Below are 26821 nucleotides of genomic sequence, written 5' to 3'. Positions count from 1 at the left end.
CTCAAGTGATCCTCCTGCATCAGTCTCCTGAGTAGCTGGGACTGTAGGTTGTGCCATTGTGCCCAGCTCACCGTCTGGTTTTATACTGTGTAACACAAGGAGGAAATACAACAACTAACTCCTTTCAATAAACCTTTAATTTTGTTTTTAAACCAAACCCCCTACAATTTCTGATAGTTTTTTCCAAAAAAGTTTTGAGTTTGCTAATTTTGTTTTCACTCAAAAGAAAGGGAAGTCAGGTCAAGAGTGTAGGGCAGAGTGGTTTAAGTGTTTTAAATTAAAACACTGCTTCATTAAAATTTTCTCTGTTGATTACACAGCAACAGAAGAAAGCAAAGAGGATTAAGGATGAGTAAATTCAATTGCAGAAGCTTATTAAGGTTTCTTTCAGAAAGATCAGGAAATAAGTATTTTAAACTTCTACTGACCTTATTAAAATATACTGCCAGAAATATTTTATTTGATCCATTCTCATAAATTAGTCATCTTGCAAAACAGCTGTGGCAATATGATTTTTTTTTTTTTCAGCAGTGATTTAGCAATCAGAGGTTGGGAGTTCTTGTGTTGACTCATTCACAAGGAGATTAAATGACATGAGACGAGGAAGCCATGCATGAGAGGATAGAATCACATATTCTGTCTTTAAAAGATTCTCTTATGAGTCTGTGCAGGAATTTAGGAACCACACCAAGAACCTACCAGAAAATTTGGGTGGCCAGACACAGTGGTGCACCCTTGTAATTCCAGGGGCTCAGGAGGCTAAGGCAGAAGGATTGCAAATTCAAAGCCGGGCTCAGCAACTTATTGAGGTCCTGAGTAACTTAGCAAGACCCTATCTCAAAATAAAAAATTTTTTAAAAGGCTGAAAATGTGACTCAGTGGTTAAGTGTCCCTGGGTCCAATCCCCAACACCAAAAAGAAAAAAGAAGGAGAAAAAAAATTCTGGTGAGAGTAGAAGATTAATAGCACACAGAATTTAGAGGGTCAACAGGATATTGAAGCAGGATTCTGTTGTATATAATGTATTGCACTTTAGTTGGCTTAGGCAAAAAGATATTAAATGGCTTGCAGAGTTGTTGGGAGGGCTAAAGAAACAAGACTCCTAGCTAAGCTTCCAGGATGAGTTTCCAAAGTCCCTTATGTCTCCACCATGTTGGGGAGCCTTAAAATTGAGAGGCTGCCTGCCTAGTTGGAAAGCTACAACCACCATTGCCAATACTAGAAGCAACTTGTCTCTGTTACAGTCTGTATCACCATAGTGAATGCCCCATGCCCTGCCTCTCTCCCTGAGTTCAGGTCTCACTCCAGATCTTGCTCAAGTGTTTCTGATTGGTGGAACCTGAAATCTTAGCTGCAGGAGAGTCCCAAAATTTCATCTTTCCAACCTCTGAGTATGCTACCTGGGGTTTGGAACAAATGTCCACAAGCTAATCAGCATCTGCCATTGATAGGAAGCTAAATGTTTAAATAAACATTTAGCTTCATTTTTTCATCATTTGCAGAGTAGACTCATTTATTTAGAGGTACCATCAAGTCACTCTACATATAAACATTATTTCTGACCATTTCCTAGAGAACACCTCTTTCTGAAAATTTGAGAGTAGTATGTTATTTCCTAAAGATGCAAAGCTGATCCAGGAAACAGCATTTTAAATTTATAATTCTCCTTCCAGCTTTGTGCATTTTCTCTGTATTGGTTCTATTTCCATCCGTGTCTTTTCCCCATGGGGACATCCTCCACCTTTTCAATTTAATATGCTCTTTACTATGCAGAGCTGTGAATGAAGAATCTGAGCCCTCAGAGGTCGATGCTGCTGGCCGGTGGCATGGCGTCTACGTCACCAGAACAGCTCCAGCACCTGCAGAATCTGCAACGACTGTTAAGTCACTGATCAAGTCATTTGACTTGGGACGCTCAGGTATTTAATAGCTTTTTTCCAAAAGCAAAGCTCCACATTCAAATCATGTCTTGACACATCATCTCTGCTCCATAATGACCACCAGGGCTCTTTCTAGATCATGCCTTGGGCAGCCACTGTATGAAGAATGCAGGAGCCCGGCAGAGGCTCAGAGGCCAAAACGGAGAGTCTAGCTCATAGATAAAACAAACACAGCCTCCCTTTTCTCTACACCTCTTCCCAACCTCTTAATTTCTGCTTAGCCGCCTTCTTCCTTTTCTGCTTCTTGTAGCCGTTACATTCAGATCACTACTGTTTTCCTTCTTCACATCTCCTGAGAATGAGCAGCGTCAGCCAGAGGCTTTATCTTCCAGGAAACGAGGCATCCTATCTGTGCATTCATCCTTTTTGTTGGGACCCTGGCCATTCTTACCTGGCAGTGTGCTGTTAAGACTTCTTTCTACCTCATCTTGCATGTTCTGGTGCTGATTTTTATTTATTTATTTATTTATTTTTGGTCATTCCTGATCTTGGTGCATTTGCACCTTTAATGTAATGGGCTGACAGATTCACAATTTCTCTTTAGTTAAACTTACCCTTAGGATATTGCCAGTTACCAGTGATGGGTTCTGCTCCCTCAAATGTTGAAGTTTGAACATTAGAGAAGCACGCCGAGGCAAGCATCTAAAGCAGGGTTTATTTACAAAGGGGTAACGGACTTTTCCTGGGAGGGAGAGGGGGCTGTACCTGGTATCCCAAAAAGCCAGGCGTTCTGCTTCCTTTGTTCTCCTGCCCTCTTCCCCTTACCTTTCTCCATCCCATGTATGTGACTAGGCCCTGGAATGCTCGGTGGGATAGCCAAAAGGTGGGAAACAGGTAGGCCGAAGGGGGAAGGGCAGGATGGTGCAGCTCCTGACACATTAATTAACAACTTTATAGCTCCCTGTAGGGAGGGACAATTCCTAGGACTGGTTATCTTGGCAACAGGGGCAGGTTCTTGGTAAGGATGGAGGAAGGGCTATGGAGGAATTAACTTTTCAATCCCTCAGAGGACAATCTCCAGCTTTCCTGACTCACTCAAAATTGGCCTCCTTGATTGATCTGACTCGATTTACCTATCTATACTGACTGCCTAATTCTGGCTTCACTTATGTATATGAGAAAAATACACATTCAGACCATATATATGTAATATACAGAGTTCATTAAATTGAAGAAACAGAATGTGCATCTCTCCTCAGAAACGATCTTTCTTCCCTGACTATAACAAATATGCATTGTATTGGAGGCTTGGAATTACTAATCCTAGGATATACTTGATTGTCTCTGCTGAAATAGTTTGCAGCTAAACTGGCCTCACATATTAGGCTATACATATTCAAAGATAGGAAAGCCTCATTGAAACTGAAGTTTTGAGATGAGACTAGATTCCCCACTTCACCAGTTTTCTCTGGGTTCTTGTCTCGTAAATTTTCAAGAATAAAATCCATAGACAATCATAGATAAGAAGAATAAACAGAGCAGTATTTATTTAATAGAGAAGAAATAGAACTCCCATTATTCACGAAGAGGCCTGTTAGCAGAAAAACCTATTTTGGTGTGCTAATTTAGGAGCTTATATATATGGTTCTGGTAGAGCATAGAGCAAAATCTATGTGAAAACAGCCCCAAGGCTATGGTCTTCCAATAACATCCATCTGGGTTTACCCTCCCATCTTTCAGTTTTCCCACTTCTGGGAACAAAAGAGTTGTCTCCAGACAACTGCAGCTTTCTCCAGGTACATTTCCACCAGGTAGCCTCCAGGTGTAGTTCCTGTTCCTGTGTTTGAATAAGACTATTGATATTTACTGTGAGTCAGACAGCACAGATAGGAAATGAATCAACAGTTAATGATTTGTGTATGGGCTTTCCTGTTCCTTTCCTCCTAGAGGAACCTTATTACATAGACATTTTCTTTTTCCTCATTTATCCTATATCCAAGACCAACTCCCACTTGGTTAGCTTTTCCCCTCACATTTCCCCAATTCACTCTAGAGAAAAGGATAGTGCACTGAACATCATGGAATATTGAAGTCACCAAAAAAGTAACAACAAATTGAGAACTATTATTTGTGATTTTTGATCTGGAACAAACATGTATATTTCAATCTCTTTCCTTGTTAGGTGGAACTGGACAGAATATTTCTGTCCATAAGACTCCCAGAAGTCCCCTAAGTGGAATACCAGTAAGGACCACTCCAGCAGCTGCTGTCTCTCCCATGCAGGTATTAGAAGGTCCCAAACAACCACTGTTTATGGCATGTTGTGTATCCTAGATGTTCTTATTTACATATATCTCTGTGGGATGGGGGGGAGAAGACAGTGTGTTCGCTTTACAAATGGGATTACATATTATTCTGACACTCATTTCACTTTAATGTGGAGCATAGATTCTGTGAGGACAGGAATTTTTTTTTTTTTTCTCTTACTGGGGATTGAACCCAGAGGGTGCTTAATCACTGAGCCACATCCCCAGCTCCCCTACCCCCTTTTTTTTTTTTTTTGGTAGTTGTATAGATGAATAGCTTGCCTTTATTATGTTTGGTTTTTATTTTTAGGTGGTGTTAAGGTTCAAACCCAGTGCCTCACTCAGGCTAGGCAAGTGTTCTGCCACTGAGCTACAGCCCAGCCCCTCTCCAACTTTTTTTTTATACCTTATTTAGAGACAGAGTCTCCCTGAATTGCTTAGGGCCTCACTAAGTTGCTGAGACTGGTTTTGAACTCGTGATAAGGACAGGGATTTTGAGACTTTGCTTGCTATTAGGTCTCTTGTTTAGAACAATGACTGGCATAATAGTCATATCACAGTAAAAACCCAATAAATATTTGTTCAACAAATGAAGGAATATGTTTTTATATGTCAATATGTGGAGAAATAATTCATCCTTTTTAAAGGCTACATTACATGCAGTGGTTTATTTAGCTACTCTTCTATTGATGATGAAAGCACATGAAAGAGAATACAAAAAAAAAAAAGGAGAAGACCCCATGGACTGGCAATGCTTCATTCAGCACTGGAGGAGCACATTTTTGGGGGGAAAATGGCAGTGGGCCACCTCGAGAGTCTGGGGGCCTAAGCAGAGCCAGATCATTGGAGGAGCTAGTTACTTTTGGAGGGCCCTCTTGGCAGGCAGGGCCAAGTAATGGGAGGAGTTTAGGGTGGGGTGGGAGGACATGTAGGTAACCATATCCTTCAGGTGGATGTTTAGATTGTTTTGGATTTACCTTATTATAAAAGCAGTACAGTGAAGGTCCTTGTACAAATTTTTGACCTCCTAAGGAACTATTTTTATGTAAGAGTGTATTAGGATTCATTCATTTGCAAATATCAGAAATCACTTTCGCTAGTTAAGCTAGAGTGATTCAGGGGTTTTGATGCTGAAAGGACTGGAGGAGAAGGTTCTAGTCTCTCTGAGCTTCTAGGAAAGGTTCTCAAAACATCTCAAGTTGGCCCATCAAAGAATCTTCTGCAGCTGGGTGTAGTGGTGTATGCCTGTAATTCTGATGACTAGGGAGAAGCAGGAGGATCACAAAGCCAGCCTCAGCAACTTAGCAAGGTCATATCTCAAAATAAAAATTAAAAAGGGATGTGGTTCCGTGCTTAAGTACCCCTGGGTTTAGTGTCGAGTAACAAGACAAAAATAACTTAAAAAAAAAAAAAAAAAAAAGAATCTTTTATTTCTGCCAGAATCAGGAATTCTTTCACTAAGTGCTGGCCTAGGACCCCCATTTTTGCCAGGATCTAGGACCGGCTTCAGGACCATACTGCTGCAGGTGCAGTTCATGCCAGCAGAACACAAGCTCTACCCCCTCCTTCATAATACCATGAAGTTATGGGATCACACACCAGAACCTCCATCCCTGCCAGAGACAGGCAGTATGCCTCCAAGCCATGGTTGCCAGCAAAAGCCGCAGAAGGGCACATTTACCCTCCCTTGCCCCTTTCAGGTCTTCTGAGAATGGGCCTGTTTGACAAAAGCTAGGTAGATCACTGGGTGAACCAAACTTTGAGGGAGTTTGAAAAATATACCCTTTAGCTTTTCAGTCTCATGTAATTCAGTGAGTCACCCTACAAAGGGACTAGAATGAAGTTCAGTGAGCCAATTCTGAGACCCAAATTTGTTCTGATTAATAGAAAATGAATTACTAGAAAAGGAAATGGATTTGCTCTTTCTTGGCACATGAAAATTTTGATATATTACCTTGAAATTTGCGCTCCACTCACTTATTTAAAGTGCTATTTTCCCAGAATTTTGACACCCTTTATACATTTTGAGGATTTGAGTAAATGAACTGTGTTATCTTATTTTACTTTGTTTATTGGTAAGGTTGAGCACTTCATATATTTATAGGTCATTTTATATCTTTTAAAATATTTTTTAGTTGAGATGGACACATATTTTTGTTTATTAATTTATTTTTATTTTTTTTTAGTCATACATGACAGCAGAATGTATTTTGACATATAATACATGGAATGTACATACATCAATCATATTGTCTATTCTATTCTGCTGCCCTTCCTATCCTCCCTACTCCTCCCCTCCTCTCCCATCCTTTCTCTCTATCCAATCTAATGTGTATTAATTTGTTTTTTATGTGGTGCTGAGGATCGAACCCAGTGCCTCACACTTGCGAGGCAAGTGCTGTACCACTGAGCCCCAGCCCCAGCTCCATTTTGTATCTTTTGAATGTGTGTGATCACGTATGCTTTATCTGTTTTTCTTTTGAGTTATTGATCTTTTACCTATTTATAAGTCATCTTGATGTATTGTGGGTTTTTTAATATTTTTTTAATTATATAATATTTTATTTTATTTTTTATGTGGTGCTTAGGATCAAACTCAGTGCCTCATGCATGCTAGGCAAGTGCTCTACCACCTAGCCACACCCCCAGCCCTGTTACTGTTGAGTTTGTTATGTCACAAGCTCACCTGTACTGTTGTGCCCTTTTGTTTTGATAGAGGCATTCGACTTACAGCAGCTTGAGGCCAGCCAACAAAGGTGTGACTCAGCGCTTAGATCTTCCAGACCTTCCCCTCTCAGGTAAATTACCTTAAACATGAAGTTCTTTTGACCTACTTTTTTGTGGGGCTGACTTTTCTGCTTGCCTTTTCATGAAACTGAATGTAGGAAATTAATCGGTATCAGTTTTTTTCAACTGATTTCCAGCACTGCATGTAGACATTTGTGGATGTTATATCCAGTTGTGCAGCCCTGAGACAAAAGGGTGTCTCAACATGCATGGACCCAAAGAGAAATGCCAAACTTGGTTGTTGTTTTCTATTACACATATATGTATATGTACATACATACGTTTATATACGTCTGCAAAGATATGTACACTGATTCTCAAAAGAATATCTTCTATTTAAAAAAATTTTTTTTTAGTTGTAGATGGACGCAATATCTTCATTTATTTATTTTTTTGGTGCTGAGATTCGAACCTAGTACCTTATGCATGCACGGCAAGTGATATACCACTGAGCTACAACCCCAGTCTCTCTTCTACTCTTTAACATAAGTAAATAAACAAATAAAATTTTAAAATCTATCTTATTTTGAATTTGCCTATGGTTTCCACGATTCTTAAAATATGCCTCTTAAAATATTACTGTCTAGCTGGGGATATAGCTCGGTTGGTAGAGTGCTTGCCTCACATGCACAAGGCCCTGGTTCAAACCCCAGCAACACCAAAAAAAAAAAAAAAAAGATATCCCCCGTGTATAATCCACTTCTTACTGTTAAAATCATCACCTATGGCAGTTATACCCTTATGAAATGTATTGTTCAAATAATAAGATTTGAAATTACTCCTTGATCCATGGCTGCAGAGTGGATGCTCTGTTAGCAGGCATGAAAACAACATTAATTGCATTGTACATTTCCATCAGAGCTTTTGGGTGGCCAGGTGCACTGTGAATAAGCAGTAATATTTTGAAAAGAATCTTTCCCCCTGAGCAATAGCTCTCAATAATGGGCTTAACATACTTAGTAAGCTATATTGTAAACAGATATGCTGTCATCAAACTTTTGTTCTTCGGCGTATAGAGCATAAGCACAGTTGACTTAGTATCATTTTTAGAATCACAGAATTTTCAAAATGGTAAATGAGTATTAGCCTCACCTTAAAGTTTGAGCCCCATGGGAGGGAGAAAGCCAAAACAGAAGATTGAAAACCTGCCTGATTTTCAAAACTGCATAACTTATTACATAACATAAAATAGGGAATAACTTAATTATATGCATAGTGTTTGGTTTGCTTTTTCGAAAATTGTAGTAAAAAATGCATAACATAAAATTCACCATCTTAACCATTTTTAAATATACTTGGTAGGTGAGCTTTGAACAATAGTATATGTATCCTCTTCTCTACGTCCCACCAGCTTCAAAGTTTCCTATTGGTCTAGAGAAACCATCCTTTTGATTGACAAGATAAATATCGAAGTTGAGACCACAACTATTGCTGGGAGTAAATAGCTCATTGGCAACCCTCCCCACCTCATCTACCACCAGGCACCTGTCTATGGGAATATTATTTACTATAATAAAGAAAGGATTACACAGTGAAAACTGTTTTCTTTTAGTCATTTCCAGAAATTGCTTGTCAACATTGAGGTCATCAGAAGCTACAGAAACAGGGATTAATGTGCTGTTTTTGTTGTTCTCTTTAGTGATGTAAACACTATTTTTCTCGGGTATTTAGAGCTAATTAGCCTCACTCCCAACTTCACTACCCATAATTGATGGCTATTAGCTGTAGAAGTATTGTTTTCTTCTATAACTATATGTAGGTCCACAGGAAGCAACCACAGGGCTCAGCCTGCTCACTGGCCTGTCCTGTAGCTTTGAACTTGATTCTCTGAGGTCATTTCCTCTATCAATATAAATCATTCTCAAAATTTTTCTCCTGTTCTCTACTTTTATGGTGCTTTAAGGATTATCTGGTGGATTCAGCCCACTTGAGGACCTGTTTCGACCCAGACTAATATGACAGTATTTGGAATGTTTAAAAGGATGATTTTTGCTAAATTTTTGGTGAACCAGACCTTGTGATTAGAATAACTTTTTTCTTATAAAATTATAAGTTATCATTCTTGGTCCTCAAGATTTTTCTCTGCTGTTGACTGTGAGCTGATAATCATGAGGCATTTTTCTGCCAGCTCATTCTTTCTGGTGCCTACTAAATAAAATAAAATACGTTCTTTGGGGACAGGGACAGGGTCACGGCATCCAAACTGAGTAGTTGCACAGCCTGTTAGAAGGGCCCATACTTTGCTTAAATGCTCTGATAAAGTCATTTTTAAATTAATAATCATCTTTTACCAAGAGGGTAATTTGGCATCTAGATCCTGTAGTTTATGTAGTTGGTACTGCCTAAAGCATCATTAGCAAATACCATGTCCCTGTTTGTATTTTTGTTACTTCAGGAGAAAAAATTTCATGGGTATGTGTATATATATATGTGTGTGAGTGTTTGTATATTTGTACTTGAGAATAAAATAAGAATTGTACTTAAGAATAAGTATGATGCCGGGCACAGTGGCTCATACCTGTAATCCCAGCAGCTCGGGAGGCTGAGGATTACAAGTTCAAAGCCAGCCTCAGCAATGTCGAGGTGCTGAGCAACTCAGTGAGACCCTGTCTCTAAATAAATACAAAATAGGGATGGGGATGTGGCTCAGTGGAGAAAAGTATGATGACCTGTCAGATTTCTCCTCTTCAAATATAGGTGATAATGTTGTTGTTCACACAGATCTTCTGAAGGGAAGAGCTGAGGACCTGAAGCCAGACCCTTACCTCAGAAAGAGTCCCTCATTGGAATCACTGAGCAGACCCCCTTCCCTGGGCTTCGGGAGTACCAGACTGCTGAGCGCCTCCACCGGGGGGTTGAAACCACCAAGCAAACTCAGGTACCATATTTTAAACAATGAGAAATCAGAAAACACTGGACTATCTTCCTTCTGTTTTATCCCCCATGGACAATTTACTTATGTATATACCTCTTGAGTGAAAGTTATTAAGCTACAGTTCCTGAGTCAGGTTCAGTGGCACATGTTTAATGTCAGCTACCTGGGAGGCTGAGGATCAAACACTCGAGGCAAATCTTGGCCACTTGGAGAGACCCTTTCTCAAAAAATTTTTAAAAAGGGCTGGAATTGGAGCTTGGTGGGGTAGAGCCCCCGCCCTGGCTTCAATCCTCAATACCACACACAAACAACAAAAAAAGACAGTACCTGCCTTCAATGAGTCAAAAATTAGAGGGACAGTAGATACTATATTGTGCTATGCGAAATGAAGGGCTGCCAAAAAAAAAAAAAAGAAAAAGATAGGCACAGTGCTGGGGGTGGGGGTTGTTAATTGGATCAGGAAGTCTAGAGAGATGTGAAAATTCTGCCAGGATGTGCAATGTGCTATCATGAGCAAGATGTGGAACTAGAACCTGGGCTTCTCAGGGCAGGGACCCTGACATGTGTACAGCAGCTTTCTGTCAAGGGTTCAGTGGTAGATGGATGACTAGGATGTTAATCTCTGAAAAGGCAAGTCGCAGGCCTGTTGCAAACAGTCCTCATTGGCAAGGAAAAGGTTCCTACATATTTTGATACAGCCGTGGAGAACCACTAAGTCTGTGGGCTTTTGTTTTTGTTTTTGAATAGTGGTTAAGATCAGACCTGCTCTTTAAGGCAGATTAATCAGAACACAGTGGCATATAATAAGCATTAGAAAGGCATTTTTGAGATCAGTGTTTAAAGGAACATTAGCAAGAATGTTAAAGCTCTAGTGAGAGAGGGAGATAATGTTGAGCCTGGCAAGATGGTTATCAGTAGTCTGTTCTCTCTCCCATACCTCTGCCACCTCCTCCCCTTTGGTGCTTCTGATCACCTAGACTCCAGTAAACCTCCTTCAGCTGCTTCCTGTATCCCTTATGACTTCCCTGCTTCTCCATGCTATTTTTCGGAAGCACTGAGTACATCCCGCTGCAGACCTCTCAGAAACTCCCATTACTTTGTCATCCACACTCCTTGTTTTTTAGCTAAGCCACAAGTTAGTGCCACCCCCACTTACCAGCTAGAATGGCCCAGTTTTTCCCCTCTTTCCAAGCCTACCTAACTTCCTGCCTTTGCAATATAACACGAACATTTCTGATTCTAGATCTTTATTTATTTGCTAGATTGAAATGCTTTCCTTTTGTCCTTTTATACTCCTAAATACTGCTACTTCTTCAAATTCAAACTTTCCATGAAGTTGTACTAACCACCTTGGTAGCATTGACGTTCCCCTTCTCTGACTTTGGTGTCTTACATTCATTTGAGTACGCTGCTTTGTAGTGTGAATAACTTGCATAGTCTTTGCCCTTGTCCACAGGATGGTTATAATTTAGGGAATAGTAGATATTTTGTCTTTGGTATCTTTCCCAGGCCCTTGCATTCTGTGATATACACAGCATTTCACTCAGTATATACTTATGAATTGGTAGATAGATGAATATATAAAACTGTCTAGTATAGCAACTTATAATAAATATTATAATCATCAATATGGAAAGGGATTTATGAAAGTCCGAATAAGTGCCAATTTTGAATCTTTGGGAATAGACTATATTTGGACCCAAGTAGATGAAATCATTTGTTTTAAGGGTTTAATTTCAATCCCTAAATATTATATATTGTCCTGTTTATTTGCAGAGATTTAAGAAAATCAAGATAGGTTTTAAGGACCAGAATTAGTGCACTTCTCAAACTAGTATCATAAATGCATTCAAAATGCTATGTGTACATTAGTATACTGTTTACATTATACCTTTCTCATGAAAGGTTAAATTAGTAAAATTAATTTTTTATTTAAATTTTATATTCATGTCATTGAGATTAACCCATGACAGTGACAATAGCAAGTACTTACTTTAGAAGTTCTCAACCTGAATTATTAAATTTGGGGAAGGGATCATATTTAGATAACTTATGTTTTAAAGAAAGAATGTTTGTTGAATGCTTTAGTCTTATATTTATACAGAAACTTTTACAAGCTTTCATCATTTCTGTCCTTTCTTTCTTTTTTTTTTTTTTTTAGTTGTAGTTGGACACAATACCTTTATTTTATTTATTTATTTTTATGTGGTGCTGAGGATCTAATCCAGGGCCTCGCATGTGCTAGGTGAGCGCTCTACCGCTGAGCCACAACCCCAGCCCCTCATTTCTGTCCTTTCTAATGTGCAAAGTGCAGAAGCTCAGTTTTTGTTTTTGTTTTCTTGTTATGGTAGTAGTGATTGAATCCAGAGACACTCTACTGCTGAGCTATTTGCCCAGCCCTTTCTGTTTTTTTATTTTGAGACAGGATCTCACTTAAGTTGCTGAGATCGGCCTTGAACTTGGAATCCTCCTGTCTGAAGTTCTTTTGTTTGTTTGTTTTGTTTTTTGGTTTTTTTTTTTTTTTTTTTTGTGATGCTAGGAATTGAACCCAGGACTTTGTGTATGCAAGGCAAGCACTCTATCAACTAAGCTATATCTTCAGCCCCTGTCTGAGGTTCTTGAGTAGCTGGAATTACAGGTGTATGCTACCATGCCTGGCACAGAAGCTCAGTTTTGAGGGGTAACATAATGCTAGACATGGTCACTAGAGCTTTGTAGTTAATAGTAACACTGACCAAAGAAACTTACAGGCGTGACTTCATAGATATATCAGGTACAGAAAAGCATTCATCAAAATGTACACAAAAAAAAATTGAATTAACATTTGAACTGTTTTTCCCAAAATATCTCTACCTTGGTTCATATTGCTAAAGTCTAGGATCATCCTATTCCATTTTTAAAGATCATTTTAAAAGATTTTTATTAAATATTGAATGGATACTGTAGGAAAGTTTCAACCTTCCCCTGAAGGTTTAATAATTTTAGTCTATCAAATAAACTGGCAATAGATTAACAGGAAAAAAAAAAACATACAAAATTTATTAATGTACAGAAGTATAGGAGCCATCCACAAAGTGTGAGTTCCCCCAACAAAGGTCAGCTAAATGAAAGATAAATAACTTCTTTTTTTTGGGGGGGGAGGGTGTATCAGGGATTGAATTCGGGCATTAGGCCACTAAGCAACACCCCAGTCCTATTTTGTATTTTATTTATAGGTCTGTGTTAAGCAGGGAGAAGAATCAAGTCTAAGAGGGTCTTAGGCTAACTAAAAATGTAATGATGTTTCTCAGTTTAGTTACTACTAAGTGAGTTTAGTTACCACTAAGCCAACACCCTGGCCCTATTTTGCATTTTATGATGGAATATTTAATATTTGAAATTTAATATTTGAAATTTGGGTTAGCATGAAAATTAATGTCAAAGTTGTTAGAAAATCAAGGATGGGGCATCTAAGCCTTTGGTCACGGGATGCTAAGGTATTAGCAAAGTCACCTTGACATTGGCTACATCAGGTACACAGAATTGAGTATCACTTCAGTGTGTGCAAAACCCCAGTTTTGGAGTCATTTCATTTTATCTTACTTATTTCTCCTCCCTCTCTACTCCTATTACCTCCCATAAGCTGCAGATCTGGTGTTTTTAGTATGCCCTTCTTTTTTTACACATTACCTTTTACACATTGCTTAGATATAGGTGTGGTCTTCAGATCTGTTTTTTATGTTATGTATAAGGGTCTTTAATTCAAATTATATTGTGCTTCATTAAATAAATAAGAAGAGCCGGGCACAGTGGCGCACACCTGTAACCCCAGCGGCCCAGAAAGCTGAGGAAGGAGGATCACAAGTTCAAAGCCAGCCTCAGCAAAAGCAAGGCCTTAAGCAACTCAGTGAGACCCTGTCTCTAAATAAAATATAAAATTGGGCTGGGGATGTGGCTCAGTGGTGGAGTGCCCCTGAGTTCAATCCCCAGTACCCAATAAATATGTTTTAAATATTTAAATAAATAGGTTTATAGATACATAGATGGATGGATTTTTAAAACAGAATTAAACTCTCCCCAGATTTAGGATTGTCAAGAAGCATGATTTAGGCTTTTTTTAATTTAATGAGACATAAGATATATTATTAAATGTGACTAATTTAGTTATCTCTTTGGAGTCCCTCTGGATAAACCTAGGCTTTTGTTTTTTTCTAATCTAGTTACTTGTTTCTTGTATATTTGAGGGTTTTAAAAGCCAATATCTTCTCCTTACTATGTGTTCTTCTTTCTAACAAGTGTGGAACGAAGAGACCCTCTAGCAGCCCTGGCTCGTGAATACGGCGGCTCCAAGCGCAACGCACTACTGAAATGGTGCCAGAAGAAGACAGAAGGCTATGCGGTAAGGAACAGTAACATACATGGGTGGTAGTGGTCCTGTTCCAGGATATGTTCCATGTATGCATATACTTAGTGGTCCAGTTGTCATATGATTGTCACCATTCTCTCTTCCCAGGCAGGACTGCCAGGGAGAGTGATATTTGTGCATTGCACAAAGGCCTAACAGAGGCAGTGGGAAGCCCATCTTCAGACTTCCCTGCAGACCGTATTCCTGAATGCAGAGAGCTGCATTTCCTGTGGGGAGGGAACCCTTCTCTTTGCTTGCAGGGGGCATAAGCTCCCCTCCCCAGTACACCTGACAGGCTTATTCTCCTCAGACACAGTTTTTGGTAAAGCATCCTCCTAATTCACACAAAGACCCCAAGATGTTGTCCTCCAGAATTTTTCTAAAATTTTTTTCTGTGGTTTTAAGAATGCTCGCATTTATTTTAGTAAGAATCTTGGTTTACTAAGACAGTGTTTATTGTCTCTGAAGTTCATATAGGGCAAGAATACCTGACGTAGTTTTTTTTTTTAATTATGAAATATCACACACAAAGAAAAAAGTGCATTGATATAAAGTTTACAAATGAAGCAAAAGCCATGTCATCAGTGTTCCTGTCCAGAAACTCAGCATTGACAGTTGCCACCTTTCATATGACTTTCCAACCATGATCCCTCACAATACCCTAAAATACCTGTGGACCTCAATTTCGCTTATAGTTTTCTATAAATGTATGTATCCCAAATACTAAGTTAGATTTGCCTGCATATCATATAAATGGAACAAAAATATTGTAATATTTGATGTCTGTTTTTTTCCCACACAGTTTTGTTAGTACAATTTGTCCATATTGTTGCAAATAGCTATAATTTGTTTACTTTCTTCATCATTTAGTAACCTGTGGTATGATTATTATTTATTCATTCTGTTGTTGTTAGACAACTAAGTCATTTCTAGTTATTATAAATAGTACAGGTATGCTTTTGTACGTGAACTCTTAGAATATGTATGTTCTTATCCCACTTGGGAATGGAATTACTGGGCCATACAGTATGCTTATATCCAAGTAAAGCAGATAGTGCCAAGCAGACTTCTGAAGTAGTTTACACCCAACCAGCTTTACAAAGATATGTTTCTCAACATTCTCACCAATTCTTAGTATTGTTTTTAGTCTTTTTTTTTTTTTTTTTTTTTTTAACTCAACCATGCAGCCACATCCCCAGCCCTATTTTGTATATTATCTAGAGACAGGGTCTCACTGAGTTGCTTAGCACCTCGCTTCTGCTGAGGCTGCTTTTGAACTTGTGATCCTCCTGAGCTGCTGGGATTACAAGGGTATGCCACCATGCTGGCTTGTCCTTAATCTCTTTACTCTCGGTCTTTGGGTAAACGTATTTTTTTTTTTTTGTGGTTTTGATTTGTATTTTCCTTTGGGCTAATAGGATTGAGAATTTTTTGATGTGCTGATCGACCATTTGGATAGTCTCTTTGAGGATGTACTTATTCAGGTCCTTTGCCCACTTTTATTATTTTGGTGCTAGAAATTAAACTCAGAGCCTTATGCATACTAATAACTCTCTCTTCTTCTGAACTGTATACTCAGCCCTTGGCTATTTTAAAAATCATTTTCTTTCTTTTCCTTACTGCTTTAAGGAATTCTTTATATATTCAAGATATAATTTTTTTATATCATATGGAAGTTTGGCAAGTCCATCTTGCATGTGGCTTGAATTTTCACTGTTTCGGTGATGTTAGAAATAATGAGGTGCCACAAGAAATCAAACATGTGCTTGAAAGTGGGTGGGCAAGGCTAACCCTTACTTCTAACAGAAGGCCATGCTATGGGAACCTGGCTAGCAAGCACACCTAGGCAGTCACTGATTCATATCTCTAACCCCGTGCAGCACCACCCTTCACTCTGATTAGAGGAGTTCAGGGTTACAATCTCTATGATCAACTAATTTTAGAATTATGAGGAGCAAAAGGGAAGGGCTATAGTTGGATCCAATTAAAGCTAAACACTATATTCTGAAAATGGACCATCAGGCTTTCTAATTCTCACAAATCCCCTCTTTTTCTTTTTATACCTTTTGGTTTCATTTCATTATACTCTTTGATATTCATCTATCCAAGATATAAACTTTTCAAGGTAGAAATCACCCTGAGTCTTCCCATTTTTAGTAGTTAAAGATAGCCATCCTGGTGATCACGAGACTTGGTAAGGGACTTTCCAGCTTGGTTGAAGACTGTCTTCTCTTCAGGTCTTGATTAAAATCAAGTCATCAGAAGGGAAGTGATAAATGGCAAATTCTAGAAGGGGAGTTTGAGTGGCAGTTTATAATAGTCATACCAGTTAAAAAAAAAGGAAGAAACACAGATCAAGTCTGCCTATGTAGGTTAGGAAGACTTGTACGTCTTGAACTGACTCAGAACCAACTCATGTATCAAGTTTTCCTGTGCAAAAACCCTTTCTTTATAACTTCCAGTTTTATTTACTTTTGAGAGGACTGATAAATATACATCTCCAGTTACATCAAAAGAACTATTGGCTTTTCTTTTAAATGCCCATGTACGACTATGGTTTTGGTTAAACTGTCCTGGCAGGTATATAAAATCAAATTGGTCAAAATTGACCTTGTTTCTTTCTATCTATTACTAAGAATCAGCTGAGATTCCTCAGGGGTTACTTGGGAACTTGTGAGAAGCCTCTTATCTTCTTTAGTGCCACCTACTAGGATGGATCAGGGTCTTGCTGACCACATGTGGCTTCCCTTGGAAGCATCAGGGACATCACCCTAATGACCTTCCTTTTTACAGAATGTGCACTGGTTGGCTTCCTCTTCTCCAGGGTCCCTTTGATCCTCCTGATCAGGAAGTAATATGGCCCAGAGTTGCAAAGCCTTTAGAGAAATCTTGTAGTTCCCTGGGTCCTTACTGACCTCAGAGGGCAAGAACCAAATATTGGCTATTTTCCCTTAACCCTTAAATTTTCTTAACTTGGTTTTGGTTTTAAACATCCATCAAGCCAATTTTGCCAATCTTAAAGTGGGTGTACTGGGTTTTAATTTTGTTTATCCCTTCCATTTAATTGAGGTCAGTATTAGTACTGGAAGTCAGCCTAATATTTTGTCTGTCCTATAGGTGATGGCTTATTTGAAAATTAACTCAGGTTGTCCTGTTAGAAGGAATACTTCTTCAAAACATTAACAGGCAAAAGCTATTAAGTTCTACAAGGAAAATACAAAATGAAATTAACAAGACCAAAAACATATTCAGTTTGTACAATAGCTTTAAACCAAGAAACATAATTTCTATAATAACATTAATATAACTTTGGTATCTACTTTGCCTTCACAAAGACACATAAATTTATCAACTCAATCATGAGGAATTTTACTTTCTTTTAAAGGTCTTCTAGTCAATGTTACATGTCTTTTATAATTTACCCAAACCTTTACTTAGTTTTGTATTATATCCCTTGGTTATTTTGAGATCACAGTAATCTTGACAACAAAAATCTGTCCTTTCAACATAATAAGCTTAAGTCTAGCCTGCTTTGGAGCCATCCTTACATGGAGTTGGGTGCAAAGCAGATTTATCTCAAGTAAGGTGGGGCTCTTCACAAATAACACAATACAAGATGATCACATCTGAGCCTCACCTTCCAGAAGGACAGTCTTGGGAGAACAATCATATCGATTATAATACATGGCAGAATTAATTAAATGCCACATAGAAAGAACCCAGAGAAGAAAGGAAAGCAGGTTTGTGAGATAAAGAAGTGAAGCTAGCCAATCCCTAAAAAACAAATGCCAAATGTCTTCTTTGATATAATGAGAGCAACTAAGAACAGAGCAGGAAGGAAGAGCAGGAGGAAAAGATTAACATTAAATAGAGACATGAGGTGGGAGGGAAAGGGAGAGAAAAGGGAAATTGCATGGAAATGGAAGGAGACCCTCATTGTTATACAAAATTACATATAAGAGGTTGTGAGGGGAATGGGAAAAAAACAAGGAGAGAAATGAATTACAGTAGGTGGGGTAGAGAGAGAAGATGGGAGGGGAGGGGAGGGGGGATAGTAGAGGATAGGAAAGGTAGCAGAATACAACAGTCACTAATATGGCATTATGTAAAAATGTGGATGTGTAACCGATGTGATTCTGCAATCTGTATTTGGGGTAAAAATGGGAGTTCATAACCCACTTGAATCTAATGTATGAAATATGATATATCAAGAGCTTTGTAATGTTTTGAACAACCAATAAAAAAAAAAAAAAAAACTGAAAAAAAAAAGAAAGGCCCTAGAGAGGTGGCATGGAGGAAGCGTTGGAGGAAGGGTAGATTAAAACAGGTGACATCAAGAGAAGGGGGCTTCCAGAGGTGCAGAGCAGAGAATCTGAATGACTCAGACACAAAAGGGCCTGTGCAGTTGGGACTATTAGGAATGGAATCTGCCAGCCATGGTGGACACTGAAGTCAAAGGTTCATGTGGCCATTCATCCTTCATGGGGTAGATTTACTCTCACTTTCACTACTGTTTATTTTTTTGCTCAGAACTCTTTTTTTTGATTGAACTCAGGGGCACTCTACCACTCAGCCACATCCTCAGCCCTATTTTGTACTTTATTTAGAGACAGGGTCTCACTGAGTTGCTTAGTGCCTCATTTTTGTCGAGGCTGACTTTGAACTCATGATCTTCCTGCTTCAGCCTCCCAAGCTGCTGGGATTACAGGCGTGTGCCACTGCACCCAGCTATAACTAAAAAAATTAAAAAAAAAAAAATGGGGCTGGGGATGTGGCTCAAGCGGTAGCATGCTCACTGGGTTCGATTCTCAGCACCAGATAAAAATAAAATAAAATAAAGATGTGTCCACCGAAAACTAAAAAATAAATATTAAAAAATTCTCTCTCTCTCTTTAAAAAAAAAATTGTTGTTTATCTTAAGTTTATAAAGATATTATCCTCTCTTCTTCTAGAAGCTTTATCATTGTACTTTTCACACTAAATAGATGACCTATTTAAAACTGCCAGTTACTCATTTTCTACTCAGACTAGCCTTCTCATACCTTTACCCCCATTTTGCTAAAACTTTTAAAGATTTTTGGCACCACAACATACCCTTCCCAACCTCAAAATTTTGTGGGTAGCAGGGACAGAGTAAAAAACTAGCAAGAAACGGGCCTTGGCTGAGATCCAACCCAGGTAGTTGAGAAACAGAGCGGTACCTACAGTTGGGCCCATTGTTTTTTTAATTTTTTTTTCTCCTTAAATTTTATTTTTTGATACCAGGGATTGAACTCAGGGGCTCTCAACCACTGAGCCACATCCCCAGCCCTATTTTGTATTTTACTTAGAGACAGGACCTCACTGAGTTGCTAAGCGTTTCACCATTGCTGAGGCTGGCTTGGAACTCACAATCCTCCTGTCTCAGCCTCCCGAGCTGCTGGGATTACAGGCGCCCGGCTATCATTGTTTATTCTTTCAGTGACTCTGTCTACCATGCATCAGCCCCTGTCTGAGGGTTGAACATTCTGAAAACAGAGGTCACCAAATAACAGTATCCCTCAGCATGTCAGCCTTGCTGGCTGAGGAAATGGAAAAGAAAAAAGCTAGAGAGAGAAAGCTGATTATGGGATGTTTTTCCATAAAAGAAACAGAAATGGTAATGGAAAGTTGAAGAAAACAATTAACAAGAGTAGTTAGTCAGGAATGAAGCCTTAATTGTGGCTCAGCCGCAGTGTGGCTGGTTTTGGGCACCATCATTTCCCCGCTACAGAAATGGATTGAGGGAACTGCCAGAAGGCACATAAAAAGACAGACTTTTCAGAAGGAATTAGCCCCTTGTGATGTGACATCGTTATAATTAGATGGCAGGGATGAGATAGACAGTAAGATATTTCTAGTCATAGTTGTGAAAATAATATTTCCTGCTGTAACAACTTCTTTGTTGTTTTGCGAACATCTTAAAATAGTTTTCAAGACATTTTACATTTGATGAGACCCACCACTTATTTTTCCTGAAGAATACTTTTCACTCATTGTTAAATGTCTGTAAATTTAGAGGGAAATATAAACTGTATGTGTCTGCTTTTTTGCTCCTTAATAGAATATTCTTTGTCTAGATCTGTTTGTCTGAGATCTCTCATAATTAGCCAAAACAAATCATTTTCAACAAGGTTCATAGTCTTTTGAAAACCAGTAACTTTTTTTTTTTTTTTTTTGGTGTTGCTGGGAATTGAACCCAGGGCTTTGCGCATGCGAGGTAAACACTCACTCTACCAACTGAGCTATATCCCCAGCCCATCATGTGTATTTTGACTTAACTTTCTTTTTACTGCATGTAAACATAGTGTGACAGGTTATGTTAAATACCTCTATATTAATTTAATAATGAGTTTTTGTGGAGGGATCCTTAGTACCAAATAATATTTTAGGTGCTGGGGATTCAGTAGTGAATGAGACAGGCTTTTGGGGACTTATATTCTTATGGGGACTGGCTGTTAACTAAAATTTAAAAAGCAAAATATGTACTAAATTAGAAGGAGGTGTTTGCTGTGAAGAAAAGTAGAACAGGGAAGGAGGATTGGGAATTATGGCTGTATGGATATAATTGTAATACAGGGATCAAGGAGGTGACATTTGAGTGAAGGTTTACTAGAAAGACTTCGGTTTTTCCATCAAGGTTGTTATGCCACATCAAATATAGTAGTTCTGTTTTATTTACTGGGGATGTATTCCAGTATACCCAGTGGACACCTGAAACCTTGGAAAGTACCAAACCCAATATTTACTGCTTTTTTAATACATACATATTTATGATAAAGTTTAATATATAAATTAGGCACAGGGAGAAATTAATAATAACCAATAGGAAAACAGAACAATTATAACAATATATTATAATAAATGTCATATAAATGTGGTTTATCTCTTTCACTCAAAACATGGAATTTTCCACTTAATATTTTTAGACCGTAATTGACTGTGGTTAACTAAACCCATGGATATGAAAACAACAGTGCCAGGCATAGAGGGTCAGAGTCAGGAGGCCATCAAGTTAGTGACTTCATCAATTGGAGTTTAAATAATACGAGATATTGAGATATCGGCTCTAACTCTAGTAGCACTAGAAAGTTGGACTCTTGAAAAAAACCCAGGTTCACCTAAGGTGGCCTGAGGATTGAGAGGGAGCTCTGGCTGTGGAGGGAGGTCCTCACTGACCTTGAAATGCTTCTTATAGAAGAAGATAAACATTCTGCTGAACTCCTGCATCCTTGGGTCTTATTTTGGAATATCAGATTCCCAGAAGGCCTGAAAATTACTCTCCATCCCTGAACTTGGTGCTCCTTATGCCTGTTAGCTATATTACACATCAGGGATAGACCTGACCCAGAGAACTCCTGCATCTCCCTTTCTTGTCTACTTTTAGCTCCTAGTTTTATATTATGATGGAGAAATTTCCACTTAACCACTAATAATTCTGCCTTGCCTCTGACAAGGGACCTGGGCCAGGAATCTCCTCTGATGAATATGTGGGATTTATTTTAAATCTCTCCACAGTCCTGTTAGCTCCCAAGAACTATGACAAAGTACAACCACCCCACACCTGCACAAATGGCTGCATTCTTAGGACGCTGCCATGTCCTGGATTCTGTGGTTGATATGGTGATTTAGTCAAGGGCCTAGGTAGGGATTCCCTCCATCTTTTCTGTATATCAAAAGCTGGAATGCAGAACGGGGTACAAGTCAGTGGTTGTGAACGTGCCTGACATGTGCAAGGCCCTAGGTTTCATTCTCAGTCTCTTAAAGGAAGAAAAAACAAAACTAGGATTCATCACTTAGCAATTTTTTTTTTTATTGGTTGTTCAAAACATTACAAAGCTCTTGACATATCATATTTCATACATTTGATTCAGGTGGGTTTTGAACTCCCAATTTTACCCCAAATACACATTGCAGAATCACGTCGGTTACACATCTACATTTTTACATAATGCCCTATTAGTAACTGTTGTATTCTGCTACCTTTCCTATCCTCAACTATCTCCCCTCCCCTCCCCTCCCATCTTCTCTCTCTACCCCATCTACTGTAATTCATTTCTCTCCTTGTTTATTTTCCCATTCCCCTCACAACCTCTTATATGTAATTTTGTATAACAATGAGGATCTCCCTCCATTACCATGCAATTTCCCTTTTCTCTCCCTTTCCCTCCCACCTCATGTATCTGTTTAATGTTAATCTTTTCTTCCTGCTCTTCCTCCCTGCTTTGTTCTTAGTTGCTCTCATTATATCAAAGAAGACATTTGGTATTTGTTTTTTAGGGATTGGCTAGCTTCACTAAGCATAATCTGCTCTAGTGCCATCCATTTCCCTGCAAATTCCATGATTTTGTCATTTTTTAGTGCTGTATAATACTCCATTGTGTATAAATGCCACATTTTTTTTATCCATTCATCTATTGAAGGGCATCTGGGTTGGTTCCACAGTCTAGCGATTGTGAATTGTGCTGCTGTGAACATCGATGTAGCAGTATCCCTGTAGTACGCTCTTTTAAGGTCTTCAGGGAATAGTCCGAGAAGGGCAATAGCTGGGTCAAATGGTGGTTCCATTCCCAGCTTTCCCAGGAATCTCCATACTGCTTTCCAAATTGGCCGCACCAGTTTGCAGTCCCACCATGGAAAAGAGTACCCTTTTCCCCACATCCTCTCCAGCACTTGTTGTTGTTTGACTTCATAATGGCTGCCGATCTTACTGGAGTGAGATGGAATCTTAGGGTGGTTTTGATTTGCATTTCTCTGACTGCTAGTGATGGTGAGCATTTTTTCATGTACTTGTTGATTGATTGTATGTCCTCCTCTGAGAAGTGTCCGTTCAGGTCCTTGGCCCATTTGTTGATTGGGTTATTTGTTATCTTATTGTTTAATTTTTTGAGTTCTTTGTATACTCTGGATATTAGGGCTCTATCTGAAGTGTGAGGAGCAAAAATTTGTTCCCATGATGTAGGCTCCCTATTTACCTCTCTTATTGTTTCTCTTGCTGAGAAAAAACTTTTCAGTTTAAGTAGGTCCCATTTGTTGATTCTTGTTATTAACTTTTGTGCTATGGGTGTCCTATTAAGGAATTTGGAGCCTGACCCCACAATATGTAGATCGGAGCCAACTTTTTCTTCTATCAGACGTAGAGTCTCTGATTTGATATCTAGCTCCTTGATCCACTTTGAGTTAACTTTTGTGCATGGCGAGAGGAGGGGATTCAGTTTCATTTTGATGCATATGGATTTCCAGTTTTCCCAACACCATTTGTTGAAGATGCTATCCTTCCTCCATTGCATGCTTTTAGCTCCTTTATCAAATATAAGATAGCTGTAGCTTTGTGGATTAGTCTCTGTGTCCTCTATTCTGTACCATTGGTCCACCCGCCTGTTTTGGTACCAGTACCATGCCGTTTTTGTTACTATTGCTCTGTAATATAGTTTTAAATCCGGTATCGCTATACCACCTGATTCACACTTCCTGCTCAGAATTGCTTTTGCTATTCTTGGTCTTTTATTTTTCCATATGAATTTCATGATTGCTTTATCTATTTCTACAAGAAATGCCATTGGGATTTTGATTGGCATTGCATTAAACCTATAGAGAACTTTTGGTAATATCGCCATTTTGATGATGTTAGTTCTGCCTATCCATGAACAGGGTATATTTTTCCATCTTCTAATATCTTCTTCTACTTCTCTTTTTAGGGTTTTGTAGTTTTCATTGTATAAGTCCTTCACCTCTTTTGTTAGGTTGATTCCCAAGTATTTTATTTTTTTTGAGGATATTGTGAATGGAGTGTTTTTCCTCATTTCCGTTTCAGAAGTTTTGTCACTGATATACAGAAATGCCTTTGATTTATGTGTGTTGATTTTATATCCTGCCACTTTGCTGAATTCATTTATTCTAGTAGTTTTTTTGTAGACCCTTTTGGGTCTTCTAGGTATAGAATCATGTCATCTGCAAATAGTGATAATTTAAGTTCTTCCTTTCCTATTTTTATGCCTTTAATTTCTTTCATCTGTCTAATTGCTCTGGCCAGTGTTTCGAGAACTATATTGAATAGAAGTGGTGATAGAGGGCATCCCTGTCTTGTTCCAGATTTTAGGGGGAATGCCTTCAATTTTTCTCCATTGAGAATGATGCTAGCCTGAGGCTTAGCATAGATAGCTTTTACTATGTCAAGGTAAGTTCCTGTTATTCCTAGTTTTTCTAATGTTTTGAACATAAAGGGATGCTGTACTTTGTCGAATGCTTTTTCTGCGTCTATTGAGATGATCATATGGCTCTTATCTTTAAGTCTATTGATGTGGTGAATAACATTTATTGATTTCCGTATATTGAACCATCCTTGCATCCCAGGGATTAATCCTACTTGATCATGGTGCACAATTTTTTTGATGTGCCTTTGTATCCGATTCGCCAGAATTTTATTGAGGATTTTTGCATCTAGGTTCATCAGAGATATTGGTCTGTAGTTTTCTTTCTTTGAGGTGTCTTTGTCTGGTTTCGGAATCAGGGTGATGTTGGCCTCATACAATGAATTTGGCAGAGCTCCCTCTTTTTCTATTTCCTGAAATAGCTTGAAAAGTATTGGTATTAATTCTTCCTTAAAGGTTTTGTAAAACTCCGCTGTATACCCATCCGGTCCTGGGCTTTTCTTGGTTGGAAGTCTTTTGATTGCTTCTTCTATTTCATCTATTGATATTGGTCTGTTTAAGTTGTGAGTATCCTCCTGACTCAGTCTGGGCAAATCATATGACTTAAGGAATTTATCGATGTCTTCACTATCTTCTATTTTATTGGAATATAGGTTTTCAAAATAATTTCTAATTGTCTTCTGTATTTCTGTAGCGTCTGTTGTGATATTGCCTTTTTCATCCCGTATGTTAGTAATTTGAGTTCTCTCTCTTCTTCTCTTCGTTAGCATGGCTAAGGGTCTGTCGATCTTATTTATTTTTTCAAAGAACCAACTTTTAGTTTTGTTAATTTTTTCAATAGTTTCTTTTGTTTCAATTTCATTGATTTCCACTCTGATTTTAATTATTTCTTGCCTTCTGCTACATTTGCTGTTGTTTTGCTCTTCCTTTTCTAGGGCTTGGAGATGAAGTGTGAGCTCATTTATTTGTTGGTTTTTCCTTTTTTTGAGGAATGACCTCCAGGCGATGAATTTCCCTCTTAAAACTGCTTTCATTGTGTCCCATAGATTCCGATATGTTGTGTCTGTATTTTCATTTATCTCTAAGAATTTTTTGATTTCCTCCTTTATGTCTTCTGTAACCCATTGATCATTCAGTAACATATTGTTCATTTTCCATGTGATGTAGGATTTTTCCTTCCTTCTTTTATCATTGATTTCCAGTTTCATTCCATTATGATCAGATAAAATGCATGGGATTATCTCCACCCCTGTATATTTACTGAGGGTTGCCCTATGGCATAATATATGGTCTATTTTTGAGAAGGATCCATGTGCTGCTGAGAAAAAAGTATATCCACTTGATGATGGTTGATATATTCTATATATGTCAGTTAAGTCTAGGTTGTTGATTGTGATATTGAGTTCTATAGTTTCTTTATTCAACTTTTGTTTGGAGGATCTGTCAAATGGTGAGAGAGGTGTGTTGAAGTCACCCATAATTATTGTGTTGTGGTCTATTTGATTCTTGAACTTGAGGAGAATTTGTTTTATGAACGTCGCAGCACCATTATTTGGTGCATAAATATTGATAATTGTTATGTCTTGTTGGTGAATGGTTCCTTTTAACAGTATATAATGTCCTTCCTTATCCCTTTTGATTAACTTAGTCTTGAAGTCGATTTTATTCGATATGAGGATGGCCACCCCTGCTTGCTTACGAGGACCGTGTGCGTGGTATATTTTTTCCCAACCTTTCACCTTCAGCCTGTGTATGTCTTTTGCAATCAGATGTGTCTCCTGGAGGCAGCATATTGTTGGATTTGTTTTTTTAATCCATGTTACCAGCCTATGTCGCTTTATTGGAGAGTTTAAGCCATTAACGTTTAGAGTTACTATTGATATATGGTTTGTACTTCCAGCCATGTTTGATTATTTATCTTCTTTTTTTTTTTTAATTTAATTTAGTTTGTTTCTCCATGGTTAGCTTTCCCCCCACCCTCTGTTTTTATAGAGGCACTTCCCACTGATGATTTTGGTTATTGTTTTTCATTTCTTCCTCGTGTAGTGTTTTGCTCAAGATGCTTTGCAGTGCTAGTTTTCTGGCTGCAAATTCTTTTAGCTTTTGTTTATCATGAAAGATTTTTATTTCGTTGTCGTACCTGAAGCTTAATTTTGCTGGATACAGAATTCTTGGTTGGCATCCATTGTCTTTCAGTGTTTGAAATACGTTGTTCCAGGATCTTCTCACTTTCAGCGTCTGTGATGAAAAATCCGTTGTTAACCTTATTGGTTTACCCCTGAATGTAATCTGCATCCTTTCTCTTGTAGCTTTTAATATTTTCTCTTTGTTCTGTATATTGGATATCTTCATAACAATGTGTCTTGGCATTGGTCTACTGTGATTTTGTGTGCTTGGTGTCCTGTATGCATCTAAAATTT

General features: G+C 38.4%; 1 protein-coding gene across 5 annotated transcripts in view; it reads left to right on the top strand.

Moving 5' to 3' along the window:
- Specc1 (sperm antigen with calponin homology and coiled-coil domains 1) overlaps positions 1-26821 on the top strand; it is a 269979-nt gene that overhangs the window by 184965 nt on the left and 58193 nt on the right. For all 5 annotated transcript variants that reach the window (XM_071603067.1, XM_071603066.1, XM_071603065.1 and 2 more), the window contains 5 exons: positions 1774-1919; positions 4063-4163; positions 6903-6984; positions 9695-9851; positions 14124-14226. In XM_071603067.1, coding sequence (XP_071459168.1) covers positions 1774-1919; positions 4063-4163; positions 6903-6984; positions 9695-9851; positions 14124-14226 — 589 coding nt within the window. The remainder of the gene's footprint in view (positions 1-1773; positions 1920-4062; positions 4164-6902; positions 6985-9694; positions 9852-14123; positions 14227-26821) is intronic.

Source organism: Marmota flaviventris, chromosome 17, assembly GCF_047511675.1.
Source record: "Marmota flaviventris isolate mMarFla1 chromosome 17, mMarFla1.hap1, whole genome shotgun sequence".
In the NCBI taxonomy this organism is placed as follows: Eukaryota; Metazoa; Chordata; class Mammalia; order Rodentia; family Sciuridae; genus Marmota; species Marmota flaviventris.
Note: the sequence above shows the minus strand (reverse complement) of the source record. Positions and strands in the feature narration are given on the sequence as shown.